At 41.0% G+C, this 17,433-nt stretch overlaps 2 protein-coding genes across 6 annotated transcripts; both read left to right on the top strand.

Moving 5' to 3' along the window:
• The first annotated feature begins 2,368 nt into the window (after positions 1-2,368).
• Positions 2,369-5,152, top strand: LOC122047082 (40S ribosomal protein S18). Its single transcript, XM_042608118.1, has 4 exons — positions 2,369-2,500; positions 2,563-2,723; positions 2,941-3,129; positions 4,900-5,152. Exons 1-4 carry the CDS (start codon positions 2,498-2,500, stop codon positions 5,003-5,005), a joined length of 459 nt encoding a protein of 152 aa, XP_042464052.1. The 5' UTR covers positions 2,369-2,497; the 3' UTR covers positions 5,006-5,152.
• A 136-nt stretch (positions 5,153-5,288) lies between these two features.
• LOC122047081 (CCR4-NOT transcription complex subunit 3-like) lies at positions 5,289-8,789 on the top strand. Of its 5 annotated transcripts, XR_006130471.1 has the most exons (7): positions 5,289-5,637; positions 7,218-7,299; positions 7,392-7,519; positions 7,610-7,744; positions 7,846-8,027; positions 8,210-8,290; positions 8,493-8,789. XR_006130471.1 is itself a non-coding variant. In XM_042608115.1 (6 exons), the coding sequence occupies exons 1-6, from the start codon at positions 5,608-5,610 to the stop codon at positions 8,566-8,568; spliced, it is 633 nt and encodes a 210-aa protein (XP_042464049.1). In that variant the 5' UTR covers positions 5,289-5,607; the 3' UTR covers positions 8,569-8,789. The 5 variants fall into 5 exon arrangements, 3 of the variants coding, with proteins under 3 accessions (XP_042464049.1, XP_042464051.1, XP_042464050.1); XR_006130470.1 differs by having other exon boundaries at positions 7,846-8,290; XM_042608115.1 differs by lacking the exon at positions 8,210-8,290.
• The last annotated feature ends 8,644 nt before the right edge of the window (positions 8,790-17,433 follow it).

The raw sequence follows: 17,433 nt of genomic DNA, 5'->3' as shown, positions 1-17,433 counted from the left end.
CGTCACCTTCACAGGATCCGCCGGAGATGCTGCCATCCATCGCCGGATTGGAGAAAATAATAAGAAGAGAAAAGTTTGGGGGAGTTCGGGATTTGATGACAAAGAGGAGACACGCACAATAATTTTGCTCGAAGTCATTATTCACTGAACCAAAATTTCCATTTTAACTGCAACTAAACCGTACCCTATTTAAGCTTCAATTTAACCGATCGGTTCGGCTGGACCGACTGCTGAACCAACATGAATCGGATTCAATTGTAATTTTTTTGGGGGGCTTTTGAAATTGGGCTTTAATATTGGATTTCTAATTGAGAATTTCTTTTCCTTTTATCCCAAAATTAAAATGAACCATAATTTGAACCCGGTTGGACTGAACCAATATTTTACTCCTCAATTATTATCTTCCTTAATTCCTGAAAAAATAAAATAATATCCAAAATATTCATAAAATATATAGAAATTGAAATGAAGACTAATAAAGATCCGAAGTCATTAAATGCTAAAAGCATAGATTTAGATATATGAGAGGATAAAAATAATGATAAATCATACTAAAAAAAATACATCCAAATGATGGTTATCAGGCATTCAGGGTCTAGTTCCCCACGCATGAGCATTACTCCTAGTCTTTATCCGGTCGACCCAAAGCCGGTCAAACTCCCTTTAAGAGATATCACTAATAGAGATTCGTAACAACCTATTAGGAAATATTCCATTACTCTAACGGCGCCAAATTGATCCTGTCCGAATGCTGAATCAACGGACGTTGGGCACGTGGCGCTCCCGGCTGCTGACGTGGATCTTCGACTGATTGCACGAACCTCCGGCGAACCTGCACAGAAGTCGGGCCGGGAAGGAGTTCCCGGCGGCGACCCTCCGACGCTCAAGTCAGGCAAGCAAACATTGAAGAAAGTGGCTCCAGAGGTGTTGAACGCGTACCTCCGGCGAAGCATGCGACTCTTTATATAGAGCGGTGAAAGAGCTCCTGCACGTCCACCGAGGTGCATACGTGTCCGCAACCCATACCTCGGTATGTGTCTGTCAGAAAGCTTACCTGACGCCATACTGCTACAGTCCGAGTATGTCCTTGATGGGACAACAGAACACCTCGTTGTCAGACTTGGAGTATAGCCTAGCCATAGGACTTGACGGCTGTCAGAAGGTGTTCTTGTCTATCTCTACCCACCACAGGTCGGGACGTCCGTCCGTCCGGCTGGATGGGGAGTTCACGCGTCGGCCGGACGGACCTCATCTCATGCCCTGGCCGGACGGAACTCCCCTCCCGTCCGGACTGCCATTTACTTCGATATGCTGGGGAGAATTTCGGTAGGGTGCTATGTAAGGACTGTTAACAGTATATCACCTTCTTTTAGGCCTTCCGCTCGGCTCCTTGCTACTGTTCCACTGAGCGTCGGAACCCCGACTCCCGCCGGGGCGCCTCTTACCGTCAGATATTCCTCGGTCGGCCGGCCTGTGCTCTCTGGTCGGCCACCTGGCCCTTTGACTTCCGCAGGGCGTTGACCCCTCAAAATAGGGGTCCCCGGTTCTAACCGCCGGATCACATGTATTGAGCTTGCCTCCACCTATAGGAAGGATATCATATATACTCCATTATCTGACATATTCTGATACCAAATATTCTTTGTCGCCTTATTATTAAGGAGGTTATAAGTGATGATATAAAAGAGATTCTCTCTGTTGGACAGGTACGCTGACCTACGTGAAATGCACTCGCATCTTCATTCAGTATTTTACTATTCATCATTTCTTCCATTTTGTCGGGCTACTGTTTTAACTTGAGCATTGGAAAGTTTGTACTAGAGACCTCTTCTCTGGTTCTCGCTCAAATACTTTTGTTGGTTCTACCTGTGGTGTGCACATGCAAGTCTGCAGTTCTTAGCTTTAGGATTGCTTAATGTTATCTCCTTTCAGCTCAGAGTTTTCTCTGTTAACATATAAGCTACCTCGACACCTCATAATTAGTGTGCCATCTCTATTAATTTTATATATGATTAATTTATAACCGACCATTAAATTAATTAAAAATGAAAGGAATTTTTCTCAAAGAATATCCGTTATTCAAAAATTAATCACTTATCCAATTATCCAATTATAATAAGGGTGCTTGTTTGGGGGGTTTGGAATGGGAATGGAATGAAACATGGTGCTTGGTTTGGGGAAATGATGGTGGGTCCCACGGATTGATTCCTCTAAACATAGGAATGGGCCATTACCCATAGGAATGGGTGGTATGGGAATCATTCCCATTTCATTATTATTGATAATCATTCCTATTCTCATTCCATTTCCCTTACCCAAACCAAGCACCCCTTAAGTTTGTCATGGCACTATTGTAATAAACAATATTGCAGCGGAAATAAAATTTTAATACGATTAGATATATTATGTTGCTAGGGTTTTCCGGCTCATTTTGCCGCCGCTCGGAGTCGGACAGCAGACAGAAGGAAAGTCGGAGAGCGAACTCTTAACTGACGCCATGGTAGGAAATCACGAATCGGATGTCTTCTTCATAGAAATTGGTAAAGTTTTGGTTTTCTGCAGTCTCTGGTTGCGAACGAGGATTTCCAGCATATTCTTCGTGTTTTGAACACCAACGTGGATGGAAAGCAGAAGATCATGTTCGCCCTTACCTCGATCAAAGGTATCGGACGCCGCTTCGCCAACATCGTATGCAAGAAGGCCGACGTCGACATGAACAAAAGGTCGTTTTTTTTCCTCTCTCGTTCGTCTAGTTCTTAATTTCGGCGTAACTATCTGAAGAATTGTCACCTCTATATCATTCCATCACTGGGATTCGAATTTTATTATCGTAATACATTATAATCATTTAAATCTTTTTTCCTCTCTGTATTTGATTAAGCTGCTACAGCTATGTTATAGATTGAATTGTCTGTTTTGATAAGGTTTACTTCTCTGTAGGGCTGGCGAGCTCTCTGCTGCTGAACTTGAGAACCTTATGACAGTTGTTGCGAATCCACGCCAATTCAAGATCCCTGATTGGTTTTTGAACAGAAAGAAAGATTACAAGGATGGAAGGTACTCTCAAGTTGTTTCAAATGCCTTGGACATGAAGCTGAGGGATGACCTTGAGAGGCTGAAGAAGATAAGGTTAGCTTCTTCTAACACTTTGCTATAGCTTGTGTTTTTTCTCCCACTTTTCATATATTTTGTTTTTGCAACGCACATTGCTTACGGTGAAGCATATTTGATTTGTCATAAGTTTGTGTTTGCTCTATAGTTCTCATATCATTAGGTTCAGACTACCCATTCTTTGCTACATTGAACTTTGATTTGGCTTTTTTTCTATATATTTTTTTGTTCTTCCAGCTGGTGAATTCAAATTAGAATGTGTAACAACTTATACAATTTAAATATTTTTGGTCTGGTAGAATGATCTGAAGTTGTTACTTATCAACTTCCAATTTTGTTAATGTTATCTATCAGTAAATTCAATACTCCATTCAACAGTGCACATTTACTTTCTCTCTTCTCAATCTCTCTTACCATACTCTCTCAATATTTTATCTCATCATACTTTCTCTCTCTTCATTCTCTTCCATCACACTCTCTCTCCTCATTCTCTCTCATCACATATTCTCTACCATTTTTTCTTTGTATTCTCTCTCATCACACACACTCTCTCATTATTTTCTATCTCTTCATTCTCTCCTCATTTTTTCATCATACTTTCTCTTTCTTCAATTTCTTACCATACTCTCTCTCCATATTTTTTCTTATCACACTTTCTCTTTCTTTATTCTCTTCCATCATACTCTCTCTTCTCATTTTCTCTCATCACACTTTCTTTCTCTTCATTTTCTCTCATCACACTTTCCTTCTCTTCATTTTTTCCATCATACTTTCTTTCTCATTATATTTTCTCATCATATTTTCTCTTCTCAATCTCTCATTTTCTCTTCATTTTTTCCCATCACTCTTTCTCTCTCAACACACTTTCTCTCTCATAATACTTTTTCTCTTCTCAATCTCTTCTATCACGCTCTCTCTCCTCATTTTCTCTAATCACACTTTCCCTCTCTTCATTTTTTCTCATCACATTTTCTCTCTCATCATATGTTTCTCTCACATTCAACTTTCTTTTTCATCTAATTTTTTCTCTTATTTTCGTAAAAAAGGAAATTTAGGTTCATTCCGATTGAAAATATTCAACTAACCAAACATTATTTTTAAGAATGATATCCAAGCTCATACCCATTCTCATTCCACAATACTATGATACTGATTCTCATTCCGATTCCTAGGAAAGAACCAAACGCCACCTAAGTTTTTAGCGTAATTCCAATACAATCAAAGTGAGCACCAATTGGAGCAAAAGGCTAAGTCATCGCGTTGGCGGTTGCTCCGGGGTGGCCCCACACTATCTGGAAGAGGGTAAATCGCAGGGGCATTTGCCCTAGCGCAATGGTCCTAGGCATCCAGCGAGATATTTTGCACATGTTAGGCATTGATCCCATAACCTATTGGAGCAATCACCATACATGTACCAACTACGCCCTCCCGTGGAGGCAAAGTGAGCACCAATGATTCTTATGATTCGATGTTCATTGTTCATTGAAATTCATGAATGTCAGTGGTAATAAGAGTGAAGGCTTGTTGATTTAGCATTTTCCTGTAGTATATATGGTTTGGTTGGTTCGTTAGATTTTTTGTTTGCCTATCTTTTGTTATTTCTTTACAATTCTCTGGTAAAACAACAAACTATTTGCTTTGTAAGAAGATATTGTGGGGACATGAACTCTGGTTTGAATTGGGTGAGCATTCTAAGCTGTGTTAAGACAGTTTCGCGATGTTCTATCAGTTGATGACCTTCCATCATGTCAAATTCTCTGTTCTAAAGCATCATCTTTGCCGCTGCAGAAACCACCGTGGACTTCGACACTACTGGGGTCTTCGTGTCCGCGGCCAGCACACAAAGACCACTGGCCGGAGGGGAAAAACTGTAGGTGTCTCGAAAAAGCGATGAGGTACTAATCATCTCATGGTACTCGAGCCATCTTTTGAACCCATCTGGAGAACTCTAGCTTTATATTCAGTGTTGAACTAGAATGCCATTTACTTATCTGGCTCTTCTTAGATGACAATTTTGTTTGCTTGCTTGAATATTTGTCTACATAATTCGTCCTCGTCACTTGTAAAAATAAAACTAAATAAAATTTTATTTTTAAAAAAAAATAATTTACTTTATATTAATTAAGCCATTAAAAAGTGGAAGGTAGTTTTTAAAAAAGAATGTGCCGTATCGATATTGGGATCCGATCTCTCCCTAAGAACACGCGCATTTCATTTAGTCCAAAACATTGGCGCCACGTGTCCCTCGCGGTCTCGGTCTGGAAATAGCACGATAAAACCACGAAGTAGGCTCCCTCCCTTTAGACGCCACCACGCTGCGATTCTTCAAAAGCCATTCCCCCTCTTCTCTGGAGTAGGGTTCTTACGAAACTCCGCGAAGGCGTCGAGCGAATCAAACGCATTTGGAACAAGGTGTTGCTGCCATGCGGAATCGAAGGGATCCCAACAAACTTTGCCAATGTGTCTCAGTTCTTGGGTGAACGGAACAATTCTTGGATGCAGTCCAGGGAGATAACGGATATGAAGGTAGGATGGGTTCTTCCCATTTATGTATTATTGGCTGTAGTGGTAGTCGATGTATGGCGTTCATCAGTGACAAGCTTGACTTGATCTCATTTCATGGAATAACGGTCTTTTCTTTCTTTTTTTTATCACAGAATCTCGCTTCCTATTTTCTTTCATAGAGATGAGCGTGAAACTCTCTTCCCCCATGAAATGCCGAATATTTACCAGAAGCGGACACTTGGTTGCGTCCTTTTTATTTAAGGATGAAGTGAAGATTTAGACGCGCGCGTGTGTGTTGAAGTGTTGTGGGTTTTGAATTAACATAGTTACCACTTGATACTGATTTTCTTGATAATTTCCTATTTTAATCCATCTTACCTGTTTGTAAATGAAATGTTAGTAACCCTGCAAAATACTAGTCTTCAAGATGCATTGCCTCTTCTCATTACATTTTAGTTCAAAATACATGGTTTTTTTTTCTGCTTGATTTAAAGTTCAAGATGCATAGTACTTTTCTCCTTTTCTCCCCGAGAAAGCAGAGTGAAATTTTCATTATACTGCTATGCTGAATTATTAGTTAACTGTGATACATGTTTGATGGAAAAGGAGATGTAATGGAGACTTAAGTCACTAATCAGCTGTAAGATTCTGGAGATCAGTATAGTAATGGCAACTTCTCAGTTGGCATGCTTTTGGAAGTTAAAGAGCGGATCTGCCTTGGCACAGTGCTCTTGTGGAGCTCTTTTGCGCTAGTTAAAGTTAAAATTCTAGTGTGGTTAATACTTAGAGATAAGCTGAACATAATGCCAAACTTGAGGAGGAAGCATGGACTTTTTGGATTTTTCGTGTCCCTTATGTGCTGGAGGAGTGGAGGAAACAAGCAGATATTTTTTTTGATTGTGTATTATCTGTGTGATTGGATGATAGCATCTATGCTTGGGTTTCTTTATTGATTGGGATGGTAAATTTAAAAAGGAAAAATGGATGGATGCCTGCAGCACTCTCACAGGCAAAAAGCTTTGAATCTTCAATACAATCACTACAAGCCTGGCTGCATCGAATCTGGCTTGTTTTCTACCTAGTTATTTTCCAAGATGTGCAGCCAAATCTTGAGTATTTGGTGTGCTCTTGGGAGACCTATTATGCATATGGAGGACTAGAGCACCAAGGTCTGCTTTACCTGCATTCATATTACTCAAGATGTGCTGTAATTTGATAGCAGATCAAAATTGTGTCACTGTTTTCCCATCCATGGTGTCAACTTTTTTCTAGAACTCTCTATTAGAAGTTGTAGCAATTCACAAGCTCCTTGCTTTCTATGCACCTATGACTCCTTAATGTTTCTTAATAAAAGTCTATGACCTCTGGTCACACAATCTCTTTAAAAAAAAGACAAAAAAGAGTGAGTCGGACTTTGCATTCTTTATTATCTGAGAATTTTTTTACATGCCTAATGTATATTTTTCTTTTTCTATATCTTGGCTTGTAGATTACGGGTAAATAGGACTATGTTCAAGTCTTACTTGCAAATGCTTTTCTTTCTCACAGCATCAGTAATTGCAGATGATTGGTATATACTAGCTATAATTTTTTCTCTGCAGGGTGCAAGTGCTATCTCTGTTATAGAAGTTAACCAATTACCTACAGAGATTGATCCTTCACATGCTCAGCCATTGCAACCTGGTCAGTGTTCAGCCAGCTTCTGACTCATTGCCAGGGTAGTGTGCTTGACCAGAGTAGCGTGCTAAACCATGCTGTTCTTGTTGATGATACAGGTGACACAGCTCTGAACTCTGGCTTGACACAAAGTCAAATTTATAATCTGCAGCTACTTGAAGCTGCATACCACAAACTTCCCCATCCTAGAGACTCAGAATTTTCTTGCCCAAGGAGATATGTTCCTGTAAGTAACATGTTTCCTACTTTAAATTTATAAGTGCGGGGGTCTTTCTAAATTTTCGGTTTCTCTCAACAGTTTTAATTGGTTTTTCAGAGGCTTCCCGTAGTTACTCCGGCAAGTTATCCACAAACAAAGGCAACGATAGTTGATGATCCTGACTTTTGGAAACAATTATCACTTTTTCCATATAATACTGAAGTTATGTTTTTTGCATTTTATTTTCAACAGGTAACTAGTGATTTCTATTGAGCTTATTATTTCTTCTTTTACCATGAGAACTGTTGAATTTGATTTCGTGTTAGATACTGATGTGTTGCACCTATAAGCAGAAAACCTATCAGCAGTATTTAGCTGCCAGAGAATTAAAGAGGCAACAATGGCGATACCATATTGAATCTAACCTATGGTTTCGACAGCTCAATCAGTCAGGAATTGTAAATAACAACTTTGAGAGAGGGAACTATGAATTCTTTGATTTCAATATTGCGAATGATAACTCTCGGACTGGATGGTGTGTAAGTTCATGCTCTGTCTGATTTTATTGGATTTGCCATTATATTATTTATTTTACTCATCATACTTTTATTTCTTTTAAATTTGCCATTATATAATACTTGGTGCCAATCATCAATCATATAAGCATTGTCTCTGAATAACTGATTGAAAGTTTCTAACTTGTTCCCTCGTATGCAGCAGATAGGACTGGATTGAAAGTTTCTACCAGAATATCTTTACATATCAAGTGACATTTATTGCATAATTACTTGGACAAAGGTGTTTAAGTTGGTCCTTGATGAATTAATGTGATAGACAGAGATTAACTTTCTAGCGCGGAATTATTAGAAGTTTTTTATTGGGTTGATTATTATTATTTATTTTTTTATTTTTTTATTTTTTATTTTTTATTTTTTATTTTTTTTATTATTTTTTTTCAGTATGTTTAATTTCCTGGCTAACAGTAGTTGAATGATTGCAGGCGGCGTAGAAATGCAACTGATTTACCTTTTGATTTTGAGTATGGATTTCTCGAGGATGATGAACCTGTGCCATAGAGTTCCAGAAGACAGTTAATCAGGTCAAATTCCAAGTTTTGTAGAAAAGTAAAGTATTACACTTTTCTTCGTCAGTCAGAAGATCCATCTGAGAAAAAAATTATAGTGATTCCACAAATTGTGATAAAAATACTCGCTTTTCAATTCAAACTCATGTTATGCTATAGCTATTTTTTTTCCCTTCAAACACTTCAATGACAATAGTTTGAACTATATCATCACTTTCTCTTCTTTACCAGTTAAGATGATGACCTAGTTAATCTGGTATTAATATTTTTTTTAAGTATCTAAGGACTCTTTTTGATACTTATCCCATAATATAATAATTGCAACAATGTTCAAATAAAAAATTAAATTAAATTTTCAAATAGAGTATCAGTTCTAGTTATGATTGAAGAAATGGTAGAAAGGACAAACTGGTTAAGATTAAGGCTGACAAGGCATGAGCTTATTATATTGGTCATGTAACATCAGTTCCTTTGTTTAGTATCGCTCGCACCACACACAATGTCGACATTTTCACAAGTTGACTTAAATTCAATAATTAAACAGATAAGAGAGGCGATCGAGGCTGAGCTAGCAATAACAATGACATCCATGCATTGCTAGGATAGAAGTTTATATTCTAAAAGTTTTTAATTGAAGACGTGTAGACAATAAAGAAAAAGAAAAAGGTTGAGTAGAAAGAAGGGACTTTTGGACTGAGCAAGTTATAAGTTGGCATCAGAGTACATGGAACTTAGCACGCACTTTGTCCTCTTCGGGAACAAATGCATGAGAGCATGCACGGCTTCTGCTGCATCGACACTGCTGAAAGCCACAGCCACTGAAGTGAAAGTGGCCAATGGTGATGGTCCCTGCTTCGTCCATGGACTGTGACAATGGAGATGGTGCACCAACATGGAACAAGGCACATGGAAATGGCTAACAGAAAGGGCATTTCTGCGGCGAAAACCAAATAAATTCATCGAACATATTCCACTACGTCGTTTCAAAGATGAAAGCGACATCTAACCTCCATTCAAAAGAGATATATCACATAATTAAATTTCAAGAGTCTCTTCAAATTTATTTCTCGACCATAGCAGGGATGATACGTTGTACACTCGAACACTCAGTGTTCATTTTTTGTTTTGTTTTTTATTTTTTTTATTTTTTATAGCTTAAATATTTTACCCTCAACTTTATACCTTAATTTTTTTTAAAAAAAATAATTAAACGTGGATGTTAACGGACGGATAGGTGTGCAACGTATTTGATTATGTCTAAACGTGAAGAAAATGATTGGCTGAAAAAGTGGTTATGATGTTGATTATTTAAAGACTCTGAGTTAATAAAAAGTGGCTTTCAGTGATTTTACGTGTCAAAAGGAGTGTTAATGATCGGGTCAATAAAGGAGTCCTAGCATGGGTCATCCGATGTTCAAATCAGTAATTGAGTCAAGCGAATGAATGATAAGAAGAACAATAGTTATGAATGTGTGAAATTACGTAGCATCGCGTACCTCCGCCTACAAATGAAGATCGGTTTTATAGTATTGTCATTTGTCTGTATATGAATCTTAAAACGTGTCTAAAAAGGAACAAACCATAAAGATACTCTGACGCCTTTTTTAAAATAGACCCACAATCTCTATATTTGACAGGGAGGAAGCTTCTGCGGTGACAACCATAAAGATGCTCTGACACATTTCTCAAAATGGACCCATAATCTCTATATTTGGCAGGAATGAAACTTCCGCGACGAAAACAATAAAGATGCTCTGACACCTTTTCCAAAATGGACCCACAATCTCTATGTTTGGCATGAAGGAAGCTTCTAATGTACAACTTATAAGGAGAATATTCTTTGTCCTACGTGACACAAAATATCAAAAAAGAATATGAGGTCGTTGGGTTGAGAGGCTCATAATATGCTTAAATGGCCAGCTGACCGAGTTCCCCATGTGATCCACTAGGCAGTCGCTCATAAGGACCAGACGATCGAATATATAGAGTATTGTTGGGAACTCGTCCTTAGCTTGGCCTATTTATTTAGCCAAAGGCTTCAATCGAACCAGACGTCCATCCTGTATGACCGGACTATAGTTCTGATTGGCTGAACTACTCGACCCAGCTAGTTAATTGTGTTATCTTCAAGTGGCAAATAAGTCTCGGCTCTGGGGAGTGCTGACTCATCTTGAATTATTCATCAATATTTAGGGACTTGGCGTCTGACTGGCCCAATGGTCCGGCCGGATAACCTGATGGATTTGGAGTCCGATCGACCCAATGTTCTAGTCGGATAACTTTTTGGCGCGATGATCGATTGCACTGACCTCAAAAGTTGACTCTTCTTTGACTTTGACTGCCATGCCAACCATCCCCCTTGACTTTGACTCGATTTGGGGGGTCCCACCTCAATCACTATATATATATATATATATAATCCTGTTCGAAAGCAGGTGAGTGGAAAGCTGGGAGGTGGTGGTTTCACTGACCGGATGTTGATTTCTCTCCGCTCTACCAAACAAACGGCGTCAGTGCCGAGCCAGGGAAGGGGTTCTCGGCGTTGACCCTCTGACGCTCAAGTCAGTCACCGGAATGTGGAGAAGTAGAATAGCAGCAGAATTATGCTCAAACAGTAGATTACGCGTACTCTCGCTGATGATGAATTCCCTTTTATATAGAGCTCTGGTGGGTGACATACACGCTCCTCGAGGCATGGGCACATTCTCCGATATATTCATGGCCACATTCTCCAACACGTTCGTGATCACATTCTCCAACATGTTCGGGACCACGTCCTCCATTATGTCCTATGAAAAGATGTCACAAGGACCACAGTCCTGCTGCTTGGCCGAGCGGATCAGTCGCTCGGCCAGGACTCCGCCCTGTCCACAGTAGGTCTTGCTGCTCAGCCGGGCGAGTAGCTGGTCGGCCTGGAGTCCTTCGCTCTGTCAACTTCAGTTGCTCGTCCATGTGGTCTGTAGTAACCTGACTTTCTCCATTCAGACAAACTATCCGGTCTTCCCCGGCATCTTAATAATGACTTGAGCGCCTGCCTATGATATCCCCCTGAGTCGGGAGACATGCTCGCTCAGACACATCTTTCGCCGATCGAGCACTACTTGTCTTGACTGGCCGGGGCATTTATCCTCCGTTTGGTCCTTTGACACTTGAGCGTTGACCATCTTGACTTTGACATCCACCCTGACAGTCGACCCCATGCCAGGTGGGCCTCCTTTTATCGTCGCATCACAAACGCCCCTTCAAGTCTAGTCGAAGGAGACTGCAAGTCTGATTGATTGGACAAGATGTGTTTTCGTCGACTCTAAGGCCCGATCGGACCATATGCTCCAGTTTTTGATCGGCGCACATGTTCGCACTGCTCGCCCTTCCTTTACTGGACACAGTAATCCATTCGGTTAGCCGTTGGGCCTCCTTCAAGCTATGTGGCGGTGACATGTCTTGTAGGGCCTTGACCTTGCTCGGATTCGCCTCGATCTCTCGCTCGGTGACGATGTACCTTAAGAATCGACCGCTCTTTGCGCCGAACAGGCACTTGCTTGGGTTCAGTTTTATTCCATAAGCCCTCAGAGTTTGGTAGATCTCCTCAATGTCTATGCAAAGATCAACAACTCGGAGAGATTCTATTAATATGTCATCGACATATACCTCCATATTACGGTTGATCTACCGTCGGAACACCTTGTTCATGACCCTCTAGTAGGTGGAACCACCATTCTTGAGTCCAAACGACATGATGTTGTAGCAGTACATTCCATCGGTCGTGATGAAGCTGACCTTTTTTTGATCCTCTCGGGCGAGCGGCACTTGGCGGTATCCTTGATACGCGTCGAGCATGGAGATCAGCTCGCAGCTTGCCGTAGAGTTCACCATTTGATGTATCCTGGGCAGAGGGTAGAAGTCCTTCAGGCACGCCTTATTCAAGTCGCGGAAGTCGATGCAGACCTGTCATTTGTTGCCCGGCTTGGAGACCAACACCAGATTAGCGATCTAGCTCGGGAATTAAACTTCTCATATATGACCGACCTCCAGCAGTTTCTCTATCTATGCCCGGATGATCAGGTTTTGTTCTGTGCTGAAGTCTCTTTTCTTTTGCTTCATCGGCTGAGCATCCAATCAGACATGAAGCTCGTGCTGAGCCACGTTTGGCGAGATTCCTGGGAGCTCATGGGTCGACCAGGTGAACATGTCATGGTGTGACCTAAGGCAAGCGACCAACTCTGCTTTCTTCTCATTCTCCAAATCGGCCGCAATGAAAGTGGTTGCTTCCGACCGCCTAACGTGGATTTGGATCTCCTCCTTTTCTTCATAAACCGATGTAGGAGGCTTTTCTGTGATAGCGTTCACCTGCAGGCACGGGTTTTTTCGAGCGGTCCTTGCTTCCGATTTGACCATCTCGACGTAGCATCGTCGAGTGGCCAGCTGGTCCCTTTTGACTTTCCCCACCTTATCGTCCACCGAGAATTTAATCTTCTGCAGTAGGTGGACACTACCGCTCAGAACTCGTTGAGGGTCGGTTGGTCCAATATGACATTGTAGGTCGATGGTGCATCCACCACAATGAAATTTGTGGTCCTTGTCCTCTTCAGGGGCTCCTCTCCGAGTGAGATGGCTAGCTTGGTTTGGCCGATCAGCAACACCTCGTTGCTCGTAAAATTGTAGAGTGGAGTTGTCATCGGCAACAGATCGTTCTGGTCGATTTACAACTAATCGAATGCCTTCTCGAATATGATGTTCACCGAACTCCTTGTATCAACAAAAGTTCTATGAATGGTGTAATTGGTGATTACTGCTCGGATGATCAGTGCATCGTTGTGAGGGATTTCCACTCCCTCTAAATCTCTAGGGCCGAAGCTAATCTCAGGTCCTTCGGCTCTCTCCTTGCTGCAGCCAACTGCATGGACCTCGAGTCGCCGAGCGTGTGACTTCCTCACTCAGCTAGAATCACCGCTGATCGGGCTACTGGCCATCATTCTTATTTCTCCTCGGGTGGCGTTGCTCTTGTTCTCCTCATCCCACTCTGACGGTCTGATTCGCTCGGCAGAGGCTCGGACGGTCCTCCGAGGGGGTTGATGATGACGTGGCTTAGTCGTCCTCCGTTCCTGTTCTCTTCGCCTTGCAGATCGTCCTAGATGTTGTTGATTAGGGGATGGTGATCGACAATAATATCCACACGGGGTTGGTCTGCTAGCTATCGGCTTCATATCGTAGCAGTCCCACGTATTGTGTGTCGCTGACTGGTGGAAGGAGCATAAGAGGGGCATCCATACTTTGCCTTCTGCGACATTCGGGCGACCAACCGCCACATGCTCTACGACATGCGTCCTCGGCTCTTGGTGGGATTGGACTCCACTTGATCGGGGACCCTTCGACGGTTGGTGGTTGCTCTGTGGCCTCCGTTCAGATGGGGTTGTTGGCTTGACGGGCACCTCCCTTTTTCTTGCTGCTTGGACTTCTTCCACATTAATGTACTCCGTGACCTTCTTTTGAAGATGTTCAAAGTCCCGTGGTAGCCTCCGAATGAGTGACCGAAAGAATTCCACTTTAGTGAGTCCCTAGGTGAAAAGATTCATCAACACGTCCGAGGAGACCGTCAGGATGTCCATCGCCACTTGATTGAAGTGCTGGATGTAGAACCTGAGTGCCTCCTTGGGCCCTTGCTTCAGGGCAAACAAGTTAATGCTCGTCTTCTGATGGTGGTGACTGCTGGCGAAGTGATGCAGGAAGGCCACTCGGAAGTTCTTGAAGCTGTGGATCGAGCAACTCGGTAATCGCTTGAACCAACGTTGCGCCGATCCAGATAGCGTGGTGAGGAAGACTCGACACTTCATATCATCCGTGTACCGGTGAAGTGTGACCGCGTTATCAAACTTAGCCAGATGGTCGTCCGGGTCAGTCACTCTATTATATTCCCTGATCGTCAGCGGGGTGTAATCCTTCGACAGAGGGTCGTCCAGAATTCCCTGTGAGAACTATTAATTGATCTTCTTGGCTGAACTGTATTCCTTTGGCGCTTTTCTTTTTCTAGCGCCCTAGACGGGCGCATCATCCGATGAAAATCCCCGGTCCCTATCCGCTTAGCCCCTCTCTTTTGATGGAGTCCGGAATAGCGCTCGATGGAATAGGATTGACGCGTTGGGGGCTTCTCCATAAGTGCCGATCGACTTCTTGGTCTGCTCCCGAGCGGCTATTTGGTCCACTTGCTCTACTCGTTATGTCGGTCGGCCTAGCTGATGCATCAGGATTTTACGCTTGGCTCTCAACCAGCGCTTGTTGTTGTTGCTACTCCACTATCTTCACTTCTCGAGCTTGTATCAATGCGTCGATCTCTTCTTGCGTCAGCGTCACCGTGTGGTGTCATCCAGTGTCTTCCATCTCCTAGTTTCGGATGCAGGCTACGTTCCCACAGACGGTGCCAAAATGATCATGTCCGAAAGCGGGCGAGTGGAAAGTTGGGAGGTGGCAGTTTCGCTGACCGGATGTGGATTCCCCTCCGCTCTGCAAAACAAATGATATCAGTGCCGAGCCAAGGAAGGGGTCCCCCGGCGTTGACCTTCCGATGCTCAAGTTAGTCATCGGAATGTGGAGAAGTAGAATAGTAGCAGAATTATGCTCAAACAGTAGATTATGCGTATCCCTGTCGATGATGGATCCCCCTTTATATAGAGCCCTGGTGGGCGACGTACACGCTCCTCGAGGTATTGTCACGTTCTCCGATATGTTTGTGGTCATGTTCTCCAGCACGTTCACGGTCACGTTCTCCAACATATTCGGGACCACGTCCTCCACTATGTCCTATGAAAGGATGTCGTGAGGACCACAGTCTTGCTCCTTGGCCGAGTGGATCAACCGCTTGGCCAAGACTCCGCTCTGTTCACGATCAGGTCCCGCCACTCGACCGAGCAGGTAGCCGCTCAGCCTGGAGTTCTCCGCTCTGTCAACTTCAGTTGCTCGTCCATGCGGTCTGTAGTAACCTGTCTTTCTCCATTCGGACAAACTATCTGGTCTCACTTGGCGTCTTGATAATGACTTGAGCGTCTGCCTATGATATTCCCTTGAGTCGGGAGACGTGCCCGCATTGACACATCTCCCATCGATCGAGCACTACCTGTCCCAACTGGCCGGGGCATTTATCCTCCATTTGATCCTTTGACATTCGGACGTTGATCATCTTAACTTTGACCTCTACCTTGACAATTAGCCCATACTAAGTGTCTGATTTCTACAAAATAATACCAATTTAATATTGATTTCTATAAACCAACATCAATACTTGTTTATTGTTTTGGTGCTCTACTTAGAACTGATTTCTGTAAATCAGTACTAAGTTATATTGATTTCTATAAACTGATATAATATAGTGTTTGATTTATATAGACCAGTATAAAATGATGTTAATTTGTACACGTCAGAACGAAGAGAGTTGTGCATGTAGATCAAAGATATTAAAAAATTTAGACTATGATTACATCATATTACGCCTATCAGATAGTGTCCACCGCCGCGCTTATATATAAATAAATGTCATTCAATTGAATGATCAAGTCTAAGTCAATAATCCACTTCATCCTCGACAATGATGAGTTTGTCATGGTTACCATTGCAATATCAAATATTATCCTCCGTACATTTTTTTTAAAAAAATAATTATAGCAATTAAATTCGATAAAGAGTTTAATAACAACACTCCATTACCTAAAAATCAGCTATTTTTAAATTCATATTGGCTATTTAATGGGTCGAATGGACTTTTTTTTTTCAAGATAATTCATTCGGCTTTACGAAAGTTTTTTTTTACTGATCATGAGAAGTATTAATAGAGACATATCGAAATGACCAATATTTTTATATCTACTTTTCACCAGAATAAAAATTTCCTACCGTGCACCACAAAAAACTAATTAATTACTATATAAATTCGATAAAATTTGACAAATGATCATAAGTAAATTATAGAAAATTAATCATTCCATTGAATTTCTTTTATTTGTATATAAACTTCAACTTTTTATTAGTCATATTTCATCTTGTAGGTGAAGTATACCGATAAAGTAAACAATGGAGGATTGTTTTAACGGCAATTTAACCTAAGTAAATATGTGTTTTCTACAAATACATATGTAGTTTTGAAAATATCTAAATAACATAGTTTCACTCTTCCTTTTACCGTTTATCTGATAAAAATTATATATAACCTCTCTCCTCTTTTGCATGTATGTTACTGATTTTTGAAATTTATCAATTGAAGAAATTTTTTTTCAAAAAATCTGTATTGTTGATTTCCTTGTTACTGTTAATTTGAAAAAAAAAATTTGAATACTTTTTACTATGTTAATGATTTCTAAAAATCGTCAACACCGCAAAAAATGAGTTAGAGTTTATACTCCATAATATTGATGATTTTTAAGAATAAAAAATTAGTAACACAATGAAAAATGATGTTGTTTATTTTCAAAAATAAATAACATAGGATTAATTTTCTATGTTATTGTGTTACTAATTTTTTATGTTGGAAATATCCAAATAACGTAGTTTTTTTTTTTTTTTAATTTTTCTCTTCCTTTTTACATGTTTCTCTCTTCATTTTTATTGTTCATCCAAAAAAAAATTTCTAGCGCATTAGTAACACAGATATACGGTGTTGTTGGAAATTTTTTTTTAGAAATACTCTGTGTTGCTGAAAAAATCAAAGTGTCGTTAAAAAATCAGAAACAGAAACACACATAGAGTATTCTTAAAAAATTCCAGTAACACCGTGTGTCGATGTTGCTCAAAAAATTCTAGCAATACTGTATGCATGTGCTGTTGAAAAAATTCCAACAAGTTGTATGTCCGTGTTGTTGATTTTTGAAACCCA

The sequence above is a fragment of the Zingiber officinale genome, chromosome 2B, assembly GCF_018446385.1.
Source record: "Zingiber officinale cultivar Zhangliang chromosome 2B, Zo_v1.1, whole genome shotgun sequence".
Lineage (NCBI taxonomy): Eukaryota > Viridiplantae > Streptophyta > Magnoliopsida > Zingiberales > Zingiberaceae > Zingiber > Zingiber officinale.
The sequence above is the reverse complement of the archived record's forward strand: the minus strand, read 5'-3'. Positions and strand labels throughout refer to the sequence as shown.

Excerpts from the sequence above, each read along its gene's own strand:
- LOC122047082 (XM_042608118.1), top strand. Across the intron at positions 2,724-2,940 it reads GACGTCGACATGAACAAAAG|GGCTGGCGAGCTCTCTGCTG; the intron begins GTCGTTTTTTTT and ends ACTTCTCTGTAG. Across the intron at positions 3,130-4,899 it reads GAGAGGCTGAAGAAGATAAG|AAACCACCGTGGACTTCGAC; the intron begins GTTAGCTTCTTC and ends TTGCCGCTGCAG.
- LOC122047081 (XM_042608115.1), top strand. The coding sequence starts at position 5,608 with ATGCAGTCCAGGGAGATAACGGATATGAAG. Across the intron at positions 7,300-7,391 it reads TGCTCAGCCATTGCAACCTG|GTGACACAGCTCTGAACTCT; the intron begins GTCAGTGTTCAG and ends TTGATGATACAG. Across the intron at positions 8,028-8,492 it reads GATAACTCTCGGACTGGATG|GCGGCGTAGAAATGCAACTG; the intron begins GTGTGTAAGTTC and ends GAATGATTGCAG.